A 19,179-nucleotide genomic window follows, 5' to 3' on the forward strand; every position below is an offset into this window, starting at 1 on the left:
ATGGATTTTCATTTCAATTTACATGTACTTAGGAGTTGGTCTTTGGCCTTTAGTTATTACTTGTGCACTTAAATTACCTCCGAGCAGCAGCAGTGCAGCTGCCCTCCCAATAACTGTTTAAACCTTTTCTTATATGCCATATACTCTCTCCCTCTTTCCTTACTTCCTAAATCTCTCTTATCTTCCTCTAATTCATCTTCTTCTCCCCCTCTCTCTCCTTTTCTTTGTTTTACCTTCCCTTTCTTCCCCCCTTCTTTCCGTTTCTCTCCCTATAGTCTCTTTGTATCTTTGTACTTCTTCCTTTTTGTCTTCTTATCCTTATATGTTCTATGTAATTTGTATTATATGTATTATTCAGGTGGGCTGTATAACGTACAGACCACCTTATAATTTCGTTAGAATTGCCTTTATTTATTTATTATTTATTATTAAATATTTTTCTTATTTCTAACCACTTTTTTGTTAGCAAAATAACTTGAAAATGGCTCGATGAAATGCCTTGAAATTTGGCACACATATGTATAGGCATATGTACAAAGCACACAATTTTTTTCAACCTTGACCTTGACTGATGACGTCATCTAGGTGCCATTTTGTAAAATTTTACGAAAATCAATTCATGATCATATCTTCATAACCAAAAAGTATTTCTCATTTATATTTATCATGATCAAGGTCAATATCCTTCCGGTCAATTGCAGGTCAAATAACGCGCGCGTGCGCGTACGTGCGCTTCAATGCGCGCGTAAAATTTTAAAATGCTCAAAATCGTCTCAAAATCATTTTGTATACGTTTTAGGCCATTCTAAGCATTTTATAAAAAAATCGCACACACGCACATGCGTGCGCGTTTTCGCGCGTAAAACTATTGCACAGCATAGAATCGCCATTTTTTTCTTTCATAATATTCCACATATTTTTACAAACAAATTGATAGCATGTTTATCTCTTTATGACTATTAATGACGGAATGATCGACCGTTAAACATAAATTTCCGTGCGCGTGAGCTCTTGTAATACATAGCATATATGGGCAAAAACATGCCTATGCAAAATCCATTGTAGCTCTTTAGGATGCAAGGTGACCCCAATTATTTTTTCATATTTTGATTGAGTATGAATCGGAGATATGATTTCATGTCTCATTTTACCCTCAATTAACTCATGACGTCATCATAATGGCCTCCGAACTCAAAATTTCAATTTGCATATTATGACGTCAGCATATTTTTGGAAAGTTGATTGTATCTTTGTAAAAATTGATCGATTTTCTTCAAAATTTTGATATGTTCTAGCTGAGAAAATTTTCTACAAATCCATTTGCGACAATATTTCATTTTGACAAAGGCATCATGGCGTATTTTTGCGATTAAAGGAGGCATGTCAATTTTTCACATTTTGCGTGTATTCTCTATGGGACATGACTTTTTCTCAAAACTTGATTCTACATTCCCGTCTTTCGCGAGCAATCTCTACGTTGTTTTAGCTTCATTTACGCTGAACTTCGAGTATGTTGTAGCTGAGACAAAAAGCTATCTCAAATGTACCCTTCATTTTGCCTCAATTTTTTGTTGGATCAGCCCACCTATACTTGTTCCAAACAAGTATTACAAATCTAGTTATTTATTCATATTTTGTATGCATTTTATATAAGTTGTGTATTTTATGCATGATCACGTGGAAGGAAGTCTCTTCTTTTTTAGGAAGAAGACAATAAATTATCTATCTATCTTTCTATATCTATTTAGTGTACATTATAAGCTTCAAGAGTACCCATTCTAAATAAATTAAGACGTCACAACCTTTCTCTAGCACTTAAGATCCTAAGGAGGTGGGAGGTTATAGCAGGAAGAGCAAGTGTTCATCCGTTGGGTGATCCTGGCCTATTTGACTCTAGGGCTTTAACAGGCACATTTATAGGAAACAGTCCTGAGCTCGATCAGCTAGCCATCGCACTCATAAAACACACGCTCACACACGCTCACATCGGCGCACATACCCGCACACACATCTTTGAATGGCTTTACAAACAAGCTTTTGTTCCTCCATTAATTGATTCCTGTTTGCTGCATGAAGCCTTTATCGGAATTTGATTGACATCAGTGGACTATTATAATCATATGGTTTGTAATATTTTGGAGAATTAAAATGAATCTATACGTTGTAGTCACATAGTCATGGCTCACGCTTATCAGCATGCTCATGCTCATCTCTGAATCTGATGATTGTATTTTGTATTTGCAGTGACCAGATGCCCTCCGCTGTTTGTCCCACCAAATGGTGAACTTATGCTGGATTCTGGTAGTGGAAGCTGTACGGGAGGGGCCGTCTACGGATCTGAGTGCCTGGTTTCTTGCCTGGATGGCCATTTACTCTCTGAGGACCCTGGGGATGATTCCTTTTTCTCCCTTGTTTGCAACCGATCCAGTTCACCTTCCACAGTTGGAAGCTGGAGTGAGTCCGTCCCATCGTGCAACAGTAAGCAAACGATTGGATTCTATACAAATATTATTCTCTAAATCTCTGAAATGTCATCTAGGTAATTTTCCAGATTCTGCCCAAAGTAGAAAAAAGCCTCAATAGAGTATAGCTGCACATTGTAAGGATTAGGGTTTAGCGCTAGGGTTAGGGTTTAGGTCTAGGGTTAGGGATAGGGTTAGGCTAAGCGTGGCCATGAAGGTGTCACGTAGTGCATAACTATTCTCTTTCCAGGCTTTTTCTACTTTGGGCAGAATCTGGAGAATTATACCGTCATCTACGCATTTCCAAAATTCTCTGTGCAAAAGTATGACTCTTTTGAATAAGGGTGGCTTCTGATATAGCACACATGTCCGTCACGTTGTGACGCTCCTAGCGCTGCCCTGATTATTACCCTGGCTTTAGCAAGGCGGCTACTGCTGCGCTCTAGCATTTCAAGGAATTAATTCCTGCCAGCTAGGTACCTATTTACATCACCTTGGTTGAGTGTGGCAAATGTACGCTGTTTGTCATAATGGTGGAATAATTATTTTTACCCCACTTTATGGAATGATTTTGACAATGATTTATTTCTGATAGATCTTGATAATAGTATACATTCTCAGATTTTATTGAATAATAATTTGTGAGTGTTTGTTTTGCTTGACTGCTAAAGCATGTGTGTGCTACTATGCTAATCATCTAGGAGACCTACGTCCTTAGGTCATAACTGCCAGTAATGAGGATTAATGTTTCATAAAAGGGCACTATAGCACATCGATACGGTTTTGATCCTGGGGGCTCACAGTAACGAGGCCATTGCTTAGCCAATGACCCATGACTGTACACAGCGGGGTCTAGGGTACATTGCCGCCCCAACAAATACAAAATAACAAAGAAAATGCAATAAATTATCAATAATTTATTGCATTTTGGCCCGACCCCCAACATTAAAAAAATCTTTGATGTGGGCATGCCTTGATCCAAATGCATGGCCCTACAGGGGAATTTTTCCTGTTGGGGACCGGGGGAAAATGCAATGAATTATTGATAATTATTTGCATTTTCTTTGTTTTTTTTGTATTTGTGGGGGCGGCGACGTACCCTAGCCTCCGATGTGTACAGTCATGATTCAGTGGCGAAGCAATGGCCTCGTTACTGTGAGGCCCCAGAATAAAAACCGTGTCAATCAGCTATACTAGTGCCCTTTTGTGAGGGATTAATCCTCATTACTGTCAGTTAGGACGTAGGTCCCCTAGTTGATTAGCATAGTAGCACACACATGCTTTAGCAGTCACGCAAAATAACACTCTCAAATCATTATTCAATAAAATCTGAGAATGTATACCGGTACTATTATTTAGATCTATTAGGAATAAATCATTGTCAAAACCATTCCATGAATTGGGGTAAAAATATTTATTCCATCTTTATGACCAACAGTGTAGATCAATGTCTTGCCAATAGTGCTGCGGCGGGACTCGAACCGCGGAGCTTGTGATCGACAGTCCGCCGACGTATCCACTCAACCACGACACCTTGCATATCATTATAACATTTCTGTAATTCCCAAAGTACCGGTATTCTGATCATTTATGCTACGTTTACACTATGTTCCCGGCGACCACGGCAGCCCCGTTTGCCCGAAACGTAGTGCGCCGTGGGATTTAGACCAATTTTATCTCTGGATTCAAGTTTTGTTACGTCTTGCCAAGTTTTCTCACGGTCTACCACGGTATCCGTGACGGGCCGTGGGGGGAATGGGATGCTGAGTCCCGGAGGCTCCAAGGCGCACTACGGTTCGGCCCGCGTTCTACCACGGATGCCAGAACGTTCCCTCCCGGCCCGTCACGTTCTGATGGGGTCCCTCACGTTTCCCATGTTCTGATCAAGGTCTGACACGTTTTTCACGTTCTGTCAAGTCTTTGTACGGATGAAACGTGGACGCAGGGCAGCTTTGGAGCACGTTTGTGCCGGCGGTATAAAAAGAAGGTCTCCCAAGCAATAGCAATCATGGTATTCTGAGACCTCGCGTTGTGTCAGACCGTAGTAGAACGCAACGCGCCGTAGCGTGCCGGGCACTTAAACCGTCCCACTACGGACCACCCCCAAGTTTTGTTACGGCCTATTACGGACTGTCACGTTTTGTTACGTTCACCCCGGTTTATTACGGCCTACTAGGTTTCTCATCCGCACCGTGACTGCCGTGGCAAATTTTTTGACAGTTTAAAAATCTGACACGGTATCCACGGCAATCACGGCCTGTCACGTTTGCCCACAAGGTCCCCCGCGTTGTGTCACGTCAATCCCGTTTCGTCCACAGTGGCCTGAAACGTGGTTGCCGTGGCCGCCGGGAACATAGTGTAAACGTAGCATTAGTGGTTATATTCATCTGCAATGCATAAAGATATCAAGTTACTGTAAATGTATACTCAGAACAACAGTTACGTGTATTCTTTGAACACATTCAAACTCTGAATAATTAAAAACAGGTGTTCTTTCAAAAGTATTTGACTAAAATGATATACTGGTAGATATATTGACTGCATACATGCCAACTGTTCAGATTAAAGAGGAACATTCCTCTTTTTGGGAGAAGATAATTATCATTTTAATGCAGGTGTTCCTCTTCCTGTACAAATTTGTCTGTAGTATCGAATAGGAGAGTAAGGATTGTTCCTCTTTTTTTTGAAAATAGCATAATTTGTACAGATTTCTGATTTTCAAATGTTGGCATGTATGTGACTGCTATGAGAGGCATCGCTGTTTCTATAGGCTCAAGGGCACGTTACATTCTGCTATGACCCCTCGTCACGCCGCCATCCTAGAGAGCCAGTACAGAAACAGCTATATATGCTTCGAATATTAAAGCAGTCCATATATATTTTATATACCAAATTCACACTCAAATCTATAAAGAATTCTTAACTTATCCTTTTCTTGAGTAAAGAATGGTTAAAACACCACAGAAAATCTAAGACGCTGTCTGTAAATCTTCACTGGAAAGTTGGCTGAATGTTTTGATCATTCAGGAATTGCTCACATACTGCACTTTGCGCTCGCACCAAGAAACTTTTTACACGTAAACCTGTGAGGATATCAGCAAAATTGATTATGCGGCCCGTTACCCAGGGTAAATGGCATCTTAATAGGAGGCATGGTTTAAATCATGACTCCAATTTCGACCAATCAGATGACTAGATTTATTCAACATATTTAAGACAGGTATATAAAACGTTTTACCGCCTGGTGACCTCCTCCGTTAAAACTGACTGAAAAAGTTAATTCGCATCAACCTCATATTTTTTTTTTTCTCCATTAGGCAAAAAAAAAAAATTTATTTGGTTGTCCTTGACCGCCCGCTCATCATTTTCGCAATCTTAAACGCCGAACATACCATTTTATGCATTTTGCAAGGATCAAAATCTGTCCCGTTGCCAGTTTGGTCTTTTCAGTACGCTATTCTGATGATGACGCTATTCTAACAATTAAACAAGGACTATACAAGCTGCATCATATTGATAATATAATCAGAGAAATGTTTTGATGTCTTGCACAGAGATTGAATGTGACATTCCATCAGTTTCCAATGGTTCTGTTTCTGGCTGTCCGATACCTGCTCTCTATGGAGATTCATGTTATTTCAGTTGCAATGATGGATTCAAGACCACTGAAGGATTGAAGTCTATTACCAGAGTTTGTCAGGCTAATGGCACATTTGAAGGACAAGACCTACATTGTGATGGTAAATTTTTAATACATTGATATGCTTGATATATTTGTATTGTAGCATGCTGATAGTATGGACATCTTTAGTTTTGTCATTCTAATTATTAGAGAAAGTGACAATAGATGCTGCATGCATACCGTAATCATAGTTAAACATTTATCTATCTGACATAACTTTTTTTAAATGGAAGAAATACCTTACCGGTACATAGCGAATACAAATGTTTCCCTAATGATGATATGCATACCTGTATTTTAGACGGTCTTTATAAATGGCAGATGGCTACATTTGTATTTCTATTTCTTTAGGCAGTATCCAAGGCCTCAGCCTTCCCACTTTTTCTTAGTGTTAAACATGTAAGTGTGTATGATGTATATGTATGATATTCAGTTATAACAAAAAATGCAATAAGAAATATTAACAATGTGACTGTTTGCTCTTTATCCCTTGTATTTTAATAAGTTCAAGTTACATGTCCTTCACTGATTGCACCTGAAGATGGGTTCGGCACACCAGACGTGTGTACCAATCCAGGTGGAGTGCTTTACAACACCCTGTGCTCATTCTCATGTGATGATGGCTACCTCCAAAATGGGGTCTACCAAAAGACCTGCCTCCGTACCGGATTGTGGAATGACATGCGAGAAGTAACATGCACAGGTAGAGTTTTTTTCAGGGGTGGGGGGGGGGGGGGGGGGGGGGGGGGCTTGAAGGGAAGTTATTCCAAGGTATTTTTAATACCTCTCTAAGAATCTTTTCATTGTACTTACCGGTATGAACTGTGAAGTCAAATTAACGTATATAATGGATTTACCCCCAGTTATAATTCTTGAGAATATGAAATATCGAAGTCAACATCTAAACGTATTTAAGAAAGGCCCTAATTCAGCCAGTCCACCTTTCATTTTTTAGTTACGTATAAAACGAAATACATCAAATTTACTAGGGGTACGAATAATTCAGTTTTCAACGGTAAATATAATTTTAGTTGGCATCTTATTTGATATTTATTTAGTATGGTTATCACCTTGATACAGTCGTCACATTAATACAAAATAGCTTGGGATTACCTTTTGCTGAACAGTTATTGCCACGTAGTATCTACGTATAGGCTAAAAATTGTTTAGTTGAGGATCTAAATGACAGGCTGGGGGACTGTGGAAGCGGCAACTTTTGAGACACACGTACATCACAGCAGCATTTAAAATTTAAAATACATGCTTGGTCGCCTGCTCAAGAAAGTGACCCCCCCCCTGCAAACACAATTTAAAACCCTGGCTCCCAGGCTACATTTATGGCCTATCCAAACAAAACTCTGGTGTTGCTCTCTCTCTCTCTATCTATCTCTGGTTAGGTTTGTTGTAGTGTGTCTCTTGTCTTTTTTTGCATGTAACAAAATGTAATCTTCAATTGTATTTTCAGATAACGAAGCACCTGTTTTCTCACCTCCTTGTCCAATAAATCTCTACTACAATGCTGAAAGAGGATACACCTATGCTTCTATAAATGAAATTAGCGACCTGGAACCTGAAGCATCTGACAACTCTGGCGAATTCAATCTGACATTGTAAGTTAATTGCCTTTTGCATTATTTGTTCCTTGTCCATTCTCTTAGTAATGGTCTCTTAAAAATGGTGGAGTAAGATTCTATCACTATATAAGTGCATAATGATGATGATGATGATGATAGAAAAATTTCACTTTTGGTGCTTTTTTAAAGATAGATATGCGGGGAACATTTAATTTGTTCATTACCGGGATACATGATATATATCAACAAATCCCTTTTTGATTAAAATCAGCAATACTCTCTATGGCGGAGCCAGGGTGGTTTTTCATGTCTGTTTTATTTAAGTGACTGGCAATCACCCTATTGAAAGTGCTTCCCCTTCCTTTTGTTACCATTTAAAACTTTTATCTATATTGGAACCCGGCCATCATCATTCAATACATATACAATACAGAGTCATTTCTATAGAGCTCTTACACACTAACTGTTGTTTCACAGCGCTTCAATAATGTATTTGCCTCTATTTGCCAACATAAAACTTTATACCATTGAACAGGTGGGAAACCTTTACGAGGCATGAATGTAAATGAGGACATGTAGATAATAAAATTAAGACACCGTGTACAAGATTAGCTCTCCCCATTTGGAACAATTTAGGTGATTATCCAGCAGTACCGTACAAAATATATCATCAATTTATTATATTAGGCAAAAACAGTACTGTAAACGCTGTTATTTTCGCACTGATCGATCTTAGCACAAAATACGTTAAAAAACAATGAAACACAAATATAGTCCGCGTTAACAGTAACAGACTTGTTATGCGAACCATATCATATTATTTTGATTAGTAAATCATACATGGTTATTAAGGGTGTGTTAAAGCTAGTGTGAACTTATTCATGTTTGAATATTTGTTATCCTTTTCAGGAAATCGATGACACCAATCGAGAACAAGTTTCCTGAGACCCCAACAAGATTGACCTACAATGCTATTGACTCTGAGGGAAATCTGGCAGTTTGTGACGTTATTGTTCATGTTACAGGTACAAATAGTTAAATCAATCCTACTCCCAATAATTTGATGTTTTTTCTTTGTTTTCTGCATAGTGCAGCAGTGAATGTTGTACATATAGAGTCACATATGCTCCAAATTGTGATGATGCCATGGTTAATAATTCAACATGATCCATTCTTCAATTTACTATGTAAAGCAACTGCCGACTTACCTTTTATGCCTCCGTTACGAAGTAGCCGGAGGCATTATGTTTTCGGGTTGTCCGTACGTACATCCGTACGTACGTCCCGTTCTTGTGATCGCGTTATCTGAAGAACCGATTGATGGATTCCTGCCAAACTTTGGTCATGTATGTATATTGCAAAGCCAATGAACTGATTAGATTTTGGGGTCACGAGGTCAAAGGTCAAAGGTCACAGGGCTCATTAGGTATGCAAAAACAGCTCGTGATCGCGTTATCTGAAGAACCGATTGATGGATTCCTGCCAAACTTTGGTCATGTATGTATCTTGCAGAGCCAATGAACTGAGTATATTTTGGGGTCACGAGGTCAAAGGTCAAAGGTCACAGGGCTCATTATGTATGCAAAAACAGCTTGTGATCGCGTTATCTCAAGAACCGATTGATGGATTGCTGCCAAACTTAGTTCATGTATGTTACTTGCAGAGCCCATGAACTGATTAGATTTAGGGGTCATGAGGTCAAAGTTCAAAGGCCACAGTGCACATTATGTATTCAAAAACAGCTTGTGAACGCGTTATCTCAAGAACCGATTGATGGAATCCTGCCAAAATTAGGTCATGTATGTTACTTGCAGAGCCAATGAACTGTGTAGATTCTTGGTTCATAAGGTCAAAGGTCAAAGGTCATAGGCTCATTATGTATGCAAAAATAGCTTGTGAACGCATTCTCATTAGAACTGACAGATGGAGTACTATTTAACTCAGGACATCTTGCAGAGCCAATGAACTGAGTAGATTTTAGGGTCATGAGGTCAAAGATCAAAGGGTCATATATGTATATGAGAAATTGCTTGTAATCACAATATTCTGAGAACCTGTCGATGGATTACAATTGAACTTGAATTCGTAAAATTTCTTCTGTTTTGGTTTGTAAAATTGCTCTATGACGGAGGCATCATTTTTGACTGCAAGCAGTCGAATTCCATCTAGCTCTTCTTTCTTTCCTTTCTCGTCTGTAGCCAGCTTTTCTAATTTTTTTTTTTTTTTTTCTTTTTTCTTAAATCTTCAGAGAGGAGAGAAGGAAGGACATACTTTCAGTGAAAATATGTCACTTTTCTTTCGCCCCTCTCTCTCTCTTTCCCACTCCCTCTCCCACCCCCTCTTTCCGTTTCTATGTACCATGTTTTTATCACTATTATCACTATACCTTTTGTACATAGTCTCTTCTCCTCACCCTTTTTTATGATTCAGTTAAATGTTTATAACGTATTTGCCGGTGTAAAGGCCGCAGTATTTTTGGAAGAGAAAATATCAAAAAGTCGGGGTGCGACCTTTGCGGCGAAAGAGTAAAAAAAAAGAAACAAAAGTCAAAACCAGCACGAATATGCACATATGGGACTACGAACGGTAAAATAACTATACCACTATGGTACAGGACATTTCCACACACCTTACCGACAATTTTATCTTGCATGGTTGACATGAAGACGAAAATAAACGTCCTGAAACAACATTTGCCGATAGATCTTGATCTAAGTTTGTGCCAATGCATTGCAAAAGTAAAAGAAGGGACCGTTTAACAGAGCTGCTGTGAAGCATCCATCCAAAGTCGCCATTTTGTTTTCCATTTCATGCAATTTTGCAATACCCCGTACATTGTGGTAGGGGTATATATTGGACACCAAATCTGCCTGCGATCACTTTTTTAGCTAAACTTCCTGTAAATTATAAGAATATTGATGAATTTGGTATCAGTTTGTAAAAAAAAACACAGTGTTTTACAAGAAAATTATGATTATTTTGTTTTGTCCATTTTTATTTGTCCTTTTTTTTGGTTTTTTTTGTTTGTCCTTCTTTGAAATGTCAAAGTTGGGGTGCGGCCTATGCGGCGCTGCGGCCTTATCGCCAGCAAATATGATAGTTATTTCTATTAGTACTCAAGTGCTTTTGACGAACATTTCTCGTTTTAATTTTCTACCAGACAGTTTTTTTTCTTCATACGATATTACTTTGAGGGACCTGACTTTTACAAGCTTATCTTATTAGGCCTCCTCGTCTTTTTTATTTCACTAAAATGCATTATATGAACATGTTCCTTACAATTGTTCCTTTTTATGTACTCTGTCACATGTCAAGAAAGACAAAATAAACTTAAACTTGAACATCGGTTTGGGTCTATAAATATCTTGTAGGGTAGGTCCGTTTCCTGTCTTTTCTCCCCTTTTCAAAAATTTCTCTTCAGCTTTGTCATTGTTCCCTGTATGGTGCTGTCACAAAGCACCAGCTATATACCAACAGACTCATACAGTTTGATTTAAATGACAAGCAGTGAACATCTCTCCGGCCGCAAAGATTTTATTATTGGTATATTTTTCCATGGCGTCCTTAACGTTTCCGTTCCGTCCCCATACCTGTTCCTTACCGCTTACAACATTCTCGTACCAGCTATAATGTCACCATGTTGGCCGTTCCCACTTTGCGTTATTGCCGGGTCCTCACATATAGGCCAGTATGTAGCCGGTATGAGGGGAAGGTCAACTTTTAGCCAACAGGGAGAGCCCTGCAAGAACCTGGTACGAGGTCGATATGAACATGGTAACAACCCTTTGGACAAAATATGATCGATACATCGTCACCGTTCTCATACCTCGTACCTTCCCACCGTCCTCTTACCAGGTTCTCACCGTGTGCCTATGGCCTGAAAGCATACCTTCATTGGCTCGACACCACCCCATGCCACCGTCTACACCCCAGGCATGCATTGCTGTCCTTTAATGTCTTCATTAATTTGTTTATTTGTAGTTTTCCGATGTCCTCGGCTTCAAGCTCCTTTCCATGGATCCGCTGTCAACTGCCCTGTTAGTTCTGTGTATGGGTCTCGGTGTTCCTTCTCATGTGATGAAGGATATGACCTTGTAGGATCAGAAACAAGAACATGTGAATTGAGCGGTGATTTTGCACCAGCTAGCTGGAATGGTACAGAACCTGTATGTCAAGGTTAGTCCAACAGGCATTTGAGTCATATATTTATTATATGGGGGGGGGGGAATATTTTTGTGAAGTTAATGTGTATCCTTAAAGGTAAAGACCAGTATTGGACACGCCCCAATTTCAAAAAAATGAAATGGAAGCTCTTAATTATTACTGATCATGTGAAAGAATATGTTTTGACTAATACATGATAAAAGTTTTGCCGGGGAACCGCCCACTAATTGATATATTTGCTAAATGAGTTTATCTATTGGGATGTGATAGATAAAACGCAGGTGTCGCGCACATGTGCGTAGTCCCATATACATCTTTCTGTGTACGGTGCTTGTAACTTTACCAAGACTGGGTCAAATTTCTTATCATTTTGATGATTCCAGAACCTTGCAGTACACACCAATACTTATATGCTAGATCAGGCCTTCTCAACTAGTTTATTAGAAGTGCCAAAACAAAAAATTATTGAGGTTGAAGTGCCAACCTGTATGTTTGGTGACTGTGTTGCGAGGGAGCGTAGCGACCGAGCCGATACCGGGTGGGGTCCAGGGGGCGAAGCCTCAGGAAGCTAGTGGATTTTAGGGCTTTTTTAAAGACCCAGATGTGGCATTTTTAACACTTTTTTGTTCCTTAAAAAATCAATCATAATTTCATATTGATGTGAAATAATTAATACAATTCCTGGCTAAAATCTACACTGGAGGTTAATTTATAAGTAGTTATTTTGGTGCAATAAACATGGAAAATGTCAAAATTAAATGAAAATCAAACAAACAAAATGGCTAGCTTACATTTTGGGCTCAACTTCGACTGCGACTTTGATTTTGCTGATTTTTAAAAATTTTAAAATATAATTTTTTAATTTTTTCTTTCTATAATTTTTAATTTTTAATTTTTATTTACTTTTCATTAATTTTTTGGAACAGCTGTGCGCCACTCCGACTGACCGCAAGCACCACAAGTGGCGCGCGCGCGCCGCCAGTTGAGAAGGCCTGTGCTAGATGATCAACCTTTTCTGATCAATTCCACAAGTTTCTTTTAGTGCTGTAAGTCAGACGCTATGTCCGTGTTCTGTTCGGTTCGGCAGAGTTCGGCAATCTTTCACCCAAACTTGGTTCAGTTTGGGGTTCGGTAATATAATAGCAAACAGCGTTATAGCCATGGCGGTAGGCACTGGGCGGGCCGGCCGGGTCCGACCAGCACGGAGGACTTCTGCACACTGCTTCCGACCATCACGAATTTCACATTAAAAAACTGCTCTAATCGTAATTAATTGTGAAGAAAAATACTACTTACATTCATATTTCCGTCTTGAATCGTGTTTTATTTTCAATTTTAAAAGAATCATGTTTTCAATTTGTCAATCAAATTCAAAAGAAAAGATTTTCTGAGACGGTTGTTGTCTATGAAAGCTGCCATCTTTAGTAGAGACTCAGGCTCGTCAATAAATGTCTTTTTATAAGTTTTTATTTTCAATAGCAAAAATATAAAATCCCTATTTTTTCTGAATAAATAAATACCATACTATAATATATATTTATTTCATTATTTATATTGTAAAATTTGTCCGATAGTGTTACAATTAAAATATTAATTTTTTTGTTGAATGGGTTTGAGCTGAACTTCTTTTGATCACGCACATGTATTCTTGTTAATGGCTTGCAATCGCGACGTAGCGTGGTCAGGATTTGGGATTTAAATTGCGCGAGTGAAGTCGCGCCCACCACTGGATAGGCATAAATCACGAAGGCGGAAAATGGGAAAAAAGTAAATATAAAATGAGCAATCATGACATGAAAATTAGGTACAAAATGACAAGTTTATTAGCTTGCAAAAACGTTTACATTTTTCTGCTGAACATCCGAACCAGGCATTTGCGTTCGGTTCGGTTCGGTTCAGAAGTGCCATGTTCTGCGAACTTCAATTTGGTTCGGCGGTTTGGCTACAGCACTAGTTTCTTTCACAATGCAATCGCATGACAAGAACTTTAACTTTAACCCTACGTTAACTGGGGGGGGGGGGTCAATTTGACCCCCCCTCCTGTAGAAATTTTGCGACTAATCCGAAACTGCGGCAGATATAAACTTTTCCTTTCATGACTTTTTTCTTTTGACTCTTACGCATCTTTTAAAACAATTTTTTCGAAAATCGGACGTATAGTTACAAAGTCACATGACCTTTTGTCTTCGCATGTCAGCCCGAAAATCGCTCATTTTTATGATTTGTGTACAAAACATATGGAAATGTCATTTTTCCTAAAAAGAGATAAAACATGTTTTGGGGTCAAAATAGTTGAATTGTAGTCATAAATGAAACAAAACAACAAAAACAACAAAAACAATAAGATACATAAGTTAAAAAAACAATGAAATACATAAGAAAATATCAAAACAAGAGATAAGATAAGGAATTACCTGGCTCTTCCAATTTTGTGTGTTGTATTATTATTCCAAATGGTCTAACAAATATATGTAGTGAAAAAGAATGCTTAAATATGAATTATGTATGATTTATGGGCAAAAATGTGAATTTTATGACCTCATTTGCATAAATTACCATAAATATGTAAATGAGTGAATTTTTCAAAAAATTGAAATTACCATAGTATTCTATACACTTCACTTGACATGTATGCACATTTTCGTGGGGATCGGCAGTGAAGCGGCCGAGATCTTAACGTGAACACCTGGGGCCCGTTTCATAAAGCATTTACCGCAGCGGTAAGTCCCATTTTCAGCGGTAAATTCCAGTTTCAGCGGTAAATTTGGAAGCAGCGGTAACTTTCCATTTCATAAAACTTTACCGCTGAAAAAAGCAGCGGTAAGTGGTCATACCAACGGTAACAGTTACCGCAGCTCCATGAGGTGCGGTAAGTGTTGTTATTGCTCTGTTTTTCCATAGACCTGTGTACAAAAGTGTTCAAATAAAGCAATTTTTTTTATTTCCCATAGGCTGGTGTACAAATTTAGTATATTCTGCCATTCTTTTCACTAATTTCACATTATTCAACATCCATGCCATCCAAACCTCAATCCGACAATACAGGGAAACATTCCCTATGTCATTAAGTTCACAGCAATCCATCTTGCTTCGCTCCTTGAAAACAAGCCATCTTCATTGGAATTCACATCCTGAATTCCAATGAAGATAGACACCTCACTTGCATTGTACATGAAAATATCCATTCACTGATCTCCACACAAAGAACTATACTGAAATGATGACAATATTTAACAGATCAATTCGTTATTAATCGAGTTTGGATTTTAATTCATTTGATCCATTCCTCGAAGGGTTAACGGAATGATCTTCATCTTGATTCCTGAAGAGCCATGTCTGATTCGAGATGAACTGGAGAGAAGTATCCAGTATCCACATTGTTTTGGAGTTGTGTGCTCCTTCGGCTGACTGCTCCTCTTTAACTACTGAAGACAAGTCCACTTGCATCTTTGTAACCAATTCTGACAAGCTGGCTGTTCATGAACAAAAGATTAGTTGAAGAAAAAAAAAAAAAAAAATCAAATATTGTACAAGCACTTTAAGATGTAATGCTAACATCATCTGTATTTCTTCTCCTTTTTGTTCTTCTGCTTCTTCTAGTAATCTTCAAAAGGCTATCAGTTCTATATAATGTTGCAAAATTGTTTTCGATTTTCTGATGGTATAACTCTATTATCAAATAAACATTTACTTTACTTGTATTAAAGAGAACTGTTGCTGAGCTAGCGCCATGAGTGTCCGTGGACGGTGTGTGCGCTCTATAAGTTTACACTATTATTATTATTATCATTAACATACTGTTTGCTCGACAGGAGTACATTCCTATATTTCGTGCTTTTTTTGTCATGAATTTTTTGTAAACAAAAATATTTGTTATTTATCACACTTCTGGGGCGACTACCTCCAGGATATAGCCATATGCGATAATAAGGCCTTATATTGATGGGCTGACTGCCCCCCCCCCCCCCCCCCCCGCAAAAAAAAAAAAAAAGAGAGAGAGAAAAGAAAAAAAATGATAATAATAAAATAAATAAATAATTACAAAATAAATCATTTAATTTATAACAATTTTAGTTCTAAAAAATCAATAACAACAAATTCCTATACAGGAGTATGAAAAAGGAGATTAAATCGTTTTCTGTCGCCTTTCTTAATCACTAAACCAAATGTTGATTGTAGGTTACTGTTGGGTTGCAGGAAGCATGGATGGGTTGGTTGACGAATGCAACTTACAACCCTTCCCACTTTCACAATATGTTCTGCTCTTCTATTGGGCAACTTACTTCAGACACTCTCATCTGGCCTCTGAGCTTTAGACAGCAAGGTCCTTGTCTTGTCTACCATATCATCATGAGCTTCTGCATTACATGTACAGGCACCTGTTTTTACAGAGACATACAATGAGTTCACTTTTATGGCATGTTCATTTAAGCAGTGTAAAATAATAATTATAAAGTGAACAGCAGGGTATGTTTTTGCAGAAATTTTAGAACTTGAAGTAAAGATGTAATAAAATATCAACTTTGAACAATACCAGTATCGGACTACTGGTATGAAGAAAGGGATTTAGGGTTACCTAACTTTGGGTCCAGAATTTTTAAATACATTTATGTTTTGCAATAGATCCAGGATTAAGGTTGAGAATTAATTTCGTGTTACAGCATAACCAGTAAACAATTGCCATTGTCTTAAAAATCGCTTACTTCTTTTAATTGGTAATACAGTGCTACAATACATGTTTCACAAACTGCAGGTCAGTGTATTATTACTTTACTAAAGCTATTGTAAATGATGGAAAGAAGTCTTGTATACTATTTCCCCTTCCACTTTTCATCATGTTTAAGCTGCTATCACAATACAGATGATGAGCAACATACATGTAGCTTCACCAGCACCTGCAAAATTGTGTTGGATGACACTTCATCCAGTGACCACAGCTCCACGTCAATTTCCTACACTGTTAAACGAAATAATTAACATTATCCCTGGACCCAACACTCAACCAAAACCTAACCCTAAACCACCTCAATCCCAATTGCAGCCCTCGACCGAACCCTATACATGAGATGAAATAAAGCCTGGAGCAGTCGTTGCAGGGGCAAATGTCGGTCACTACAAATGCCATGACAGACTCAAATCCTATGAATTTATCTCTAATTATTTCCCAGATTGGTTAAAAAACATGTAATATTTATTATGAATTACCAGTCCATTGTGCTTTGCTCCTCCAAGAGGCCATCGCTTTGAGGTAAAGGGCAGAAATTCAAGGCCGGAACCTCAATGCACCCCATGATCTTTCTACAGGAAGCCCTCCTTCTGCAACAGAATTATAAACACTTCAATAAATATTGACAAAATATAAAAAAAATACAAATATAATGGCATTTTTACATATTGCTTGCCATGCCTTTTCATATTATTGACCCCCCCACCCCCCTTTCTACATTAACTTCAAATTTTAATTCTAAAAAGAGATACATTGGAAGTTAAAATACACTTAATGAACACTACAGCAACTTGTTACTAGACATTTTGATGCATAGCCACCCCTTTGCTTCCCCACGGGTTCCTTTAGTACATGTTTCAATGAGAAACCATTTTAAAGGGAGACAAAAAATGTGGTCTTTATAAGACAGGTGGTCACTATACTGTATATGCTTACCTTCTCTTGTGACGGTCTGTTTTCTCCAGGACATTCTTGTTTCAAGCACATTCTCAGAGGAGGCAAGCATTTGGTACTGCGACAAGTCTCAATGTACATTTTCCTGTAAAAGAGAGGGGGAATTCAATATTTAGAATGAAAACTGAGTATGACCATTTGTGTTTGATGAGCATTTGCAGAATTAACGTGTTTTAATTTGGATTTCACACAAAAAAACCTCCTTCACTATTAGGTAAACTAATAAAAATGGGGAGTTTCTCGTCCTTTATTTTCTATTAAAGGAGGAGGCAGGGCATTACTATTTACTAATTTTAATTTTTTGATATTTTTGTCCAAGATGACGTCATGCTAAATATACATGTAGCTGGCCAAGGTATATTTATTAACAGATATTGAGCGCAGGCGCGTACGCAGGGGTTGGGGGGTTGAACCCCCCCCCTCAAATTTGTGTGTGTGTGTGTGTGTTTTGGAGGAAATCCCCCCCCCCCCCCAACAAACCAACAAAAAAAAAAAAAAAAAAAAAAAAAAAATTGTACTAGTTTAATGGGTGACCCCAAAAACCTGACTTACCCAGGCCAGGCTTAAATTTCAATATTTTTAGGACAAGGCCACTTTTCTGTGGGGCACATTCCTTTATTACAGCACAAATAGAAAGAATTGGAAAGGGCAAAAAAATCTCCAAGGCCAATGAGAGGGGCATCGATCGAGGCCAATCAAAAGGGCATCCATGGCCATGGATTAATTTAAGCCTATACCCCCCCCCAATCGAGCAAATTTTTGGGACAAAAAAAAAACAATTAAAAAGGTGCTCTTACCCCCCTTCAACCTCCTCCCTCCCCCCCCCCCCCGCTTATTCAGTGAATTTTTTGTATCATATCCTGGACCAAAAAAAATGTGTTCTTATCCCCCCCCCCCAATCTTGAAAAGTAGCCCCCGAAAGTGTTTAAATATTTTTTCCCTGCTATATAGATCTACAGTAGCTTTAGTCTCTTTAGTCTTAAGACTAGACCCTACGCAAAAATTAAAGATCTAGATTCTAGACTAGTCTAGATAGTAGACTAGACTCGTCTCTAAAACTAAAGTCTAGACCTACTCTAGTCTAGATCTAGACTAGAGTCTATTGAAATCTAGATCTAGACACTGTTTGGGTTCTTGCAGTTTACTGCAGGAGTTGCTGTTTCAATAATTAGGATAAAATAGAACTGTAATTTTCGGTTCTAAATTTATTAAATCCGACACTAAGCTCAGCTCAGCCAGCTCAGTCAACTCCGACAGCTAACAGTAACAGCTCAGTCGCTCGAGACAACAGCATCGGATGACGGTAGGACTGATGCAAAAGTGGCCGCCACCAGCCCGGGCGTTACACATGCAGCTCCTGCTCTCGGTTTGGGCGCATAAAAATTTGACAAACACTCGCATGCAAGCTCTCATAATCAATCTTTGTTTAACCGCTGGAAAAGTATTTAAATATAAATAGGCACACAGATGTCGAGTTATGAATATAATTCTTCGTATTATGGATTAAATATGACATGTACTTACGGGATTTCTATGAAAAAAACATTTCAAGCGGCGAAGTTGGGTTCATTGTCACGGTGATTGCAGACGACGGCAATTAAAGCACAATGGAGCTAT

The 19,179-nt window shown here is 38.4% G+C and overlaps 1 protein-coding gene and 1 long non-coding RNA gene across 3 annotated transcripts in view; one reads left to right on the top strand and one right to left on the bottom strand.

Annotated features, from left to right (window-relative positions):
* LOC582103 (sushi, von Willebrand factor type A, EGF and pentraxin domain-containing protein 1) overlaps positions 1–19,179 on the top strand; it is a gene marked incomplete at its 3' end in the record, with an annotated part of 83,258 nt that overhangs the window by 21,053 nt on the left and 43,026 nt on the right. The window contains exons 12-17 of the mRNA XM_030989882.1: positions 2,245–2,478; positions 6,017–6,202; positions 6,650–6,847; positions 7,610–7,754; positions 8,628–8,743; positions 11,700–11,894. Coding sequence (XP_030845742.1) covers positions 2,245–2,478; positions 6,017–6,202; positions 6,650–6,847; positions 7,610–7,754; positions 8,628–8,743; positions 11,700–11,894 — 1,074 coding nt within the window. The remainder of the gene's footprint in view (positions 1–2,244; positions 2,479–6,016; positions 6,203–6,649; positions 6,848–7,609; positions 7,755–8,627; positions 8,744–11,699; positions 11,895–19,179) is intronic.
* On the bottom strand, positions 15,212–19,154 carry LOC115926188. 2 transcript variants are annotated; one of them, XR_004065009.1, is made up of 5 exons: positions 19,087–19,154; positions 17,545–17,647; positions 17,088–17,198; positions 16,166–16,261; positions 15,212–15,355 (listed from the first exon to the last, which is right to left on the bottom strand). It is a non-coding gene; the product is annotated as an uncharacterized LOC115926188 (long non-coding RNA). The 2 variants fall into 2 exon arrangements; XR_004065008.1 differs by lacking the exon at positions 19,087–19,154 and having other exon boundaries at positions 17,545–17,883.

The sequence above is a fragment of the Strongylocentrotus purpuratus genome, unplaced genomic scaffold (genome assembly GCF_000002235.5).
Source record: "Strongylocentrotus purpuratus isolate Spur 01 unplaced genomic scaffold, Spur_5.0 spur5_scaffold_19, whole genome shotgun sequence".
NCBI classification, from domain to species: Eukaryota; Metazoa; Echinodermata; class Echinoidea; order Camarodonta; family Strongylocentrotidae; genus Strongylocentrotus; species Strongylocentrotus purpuratus.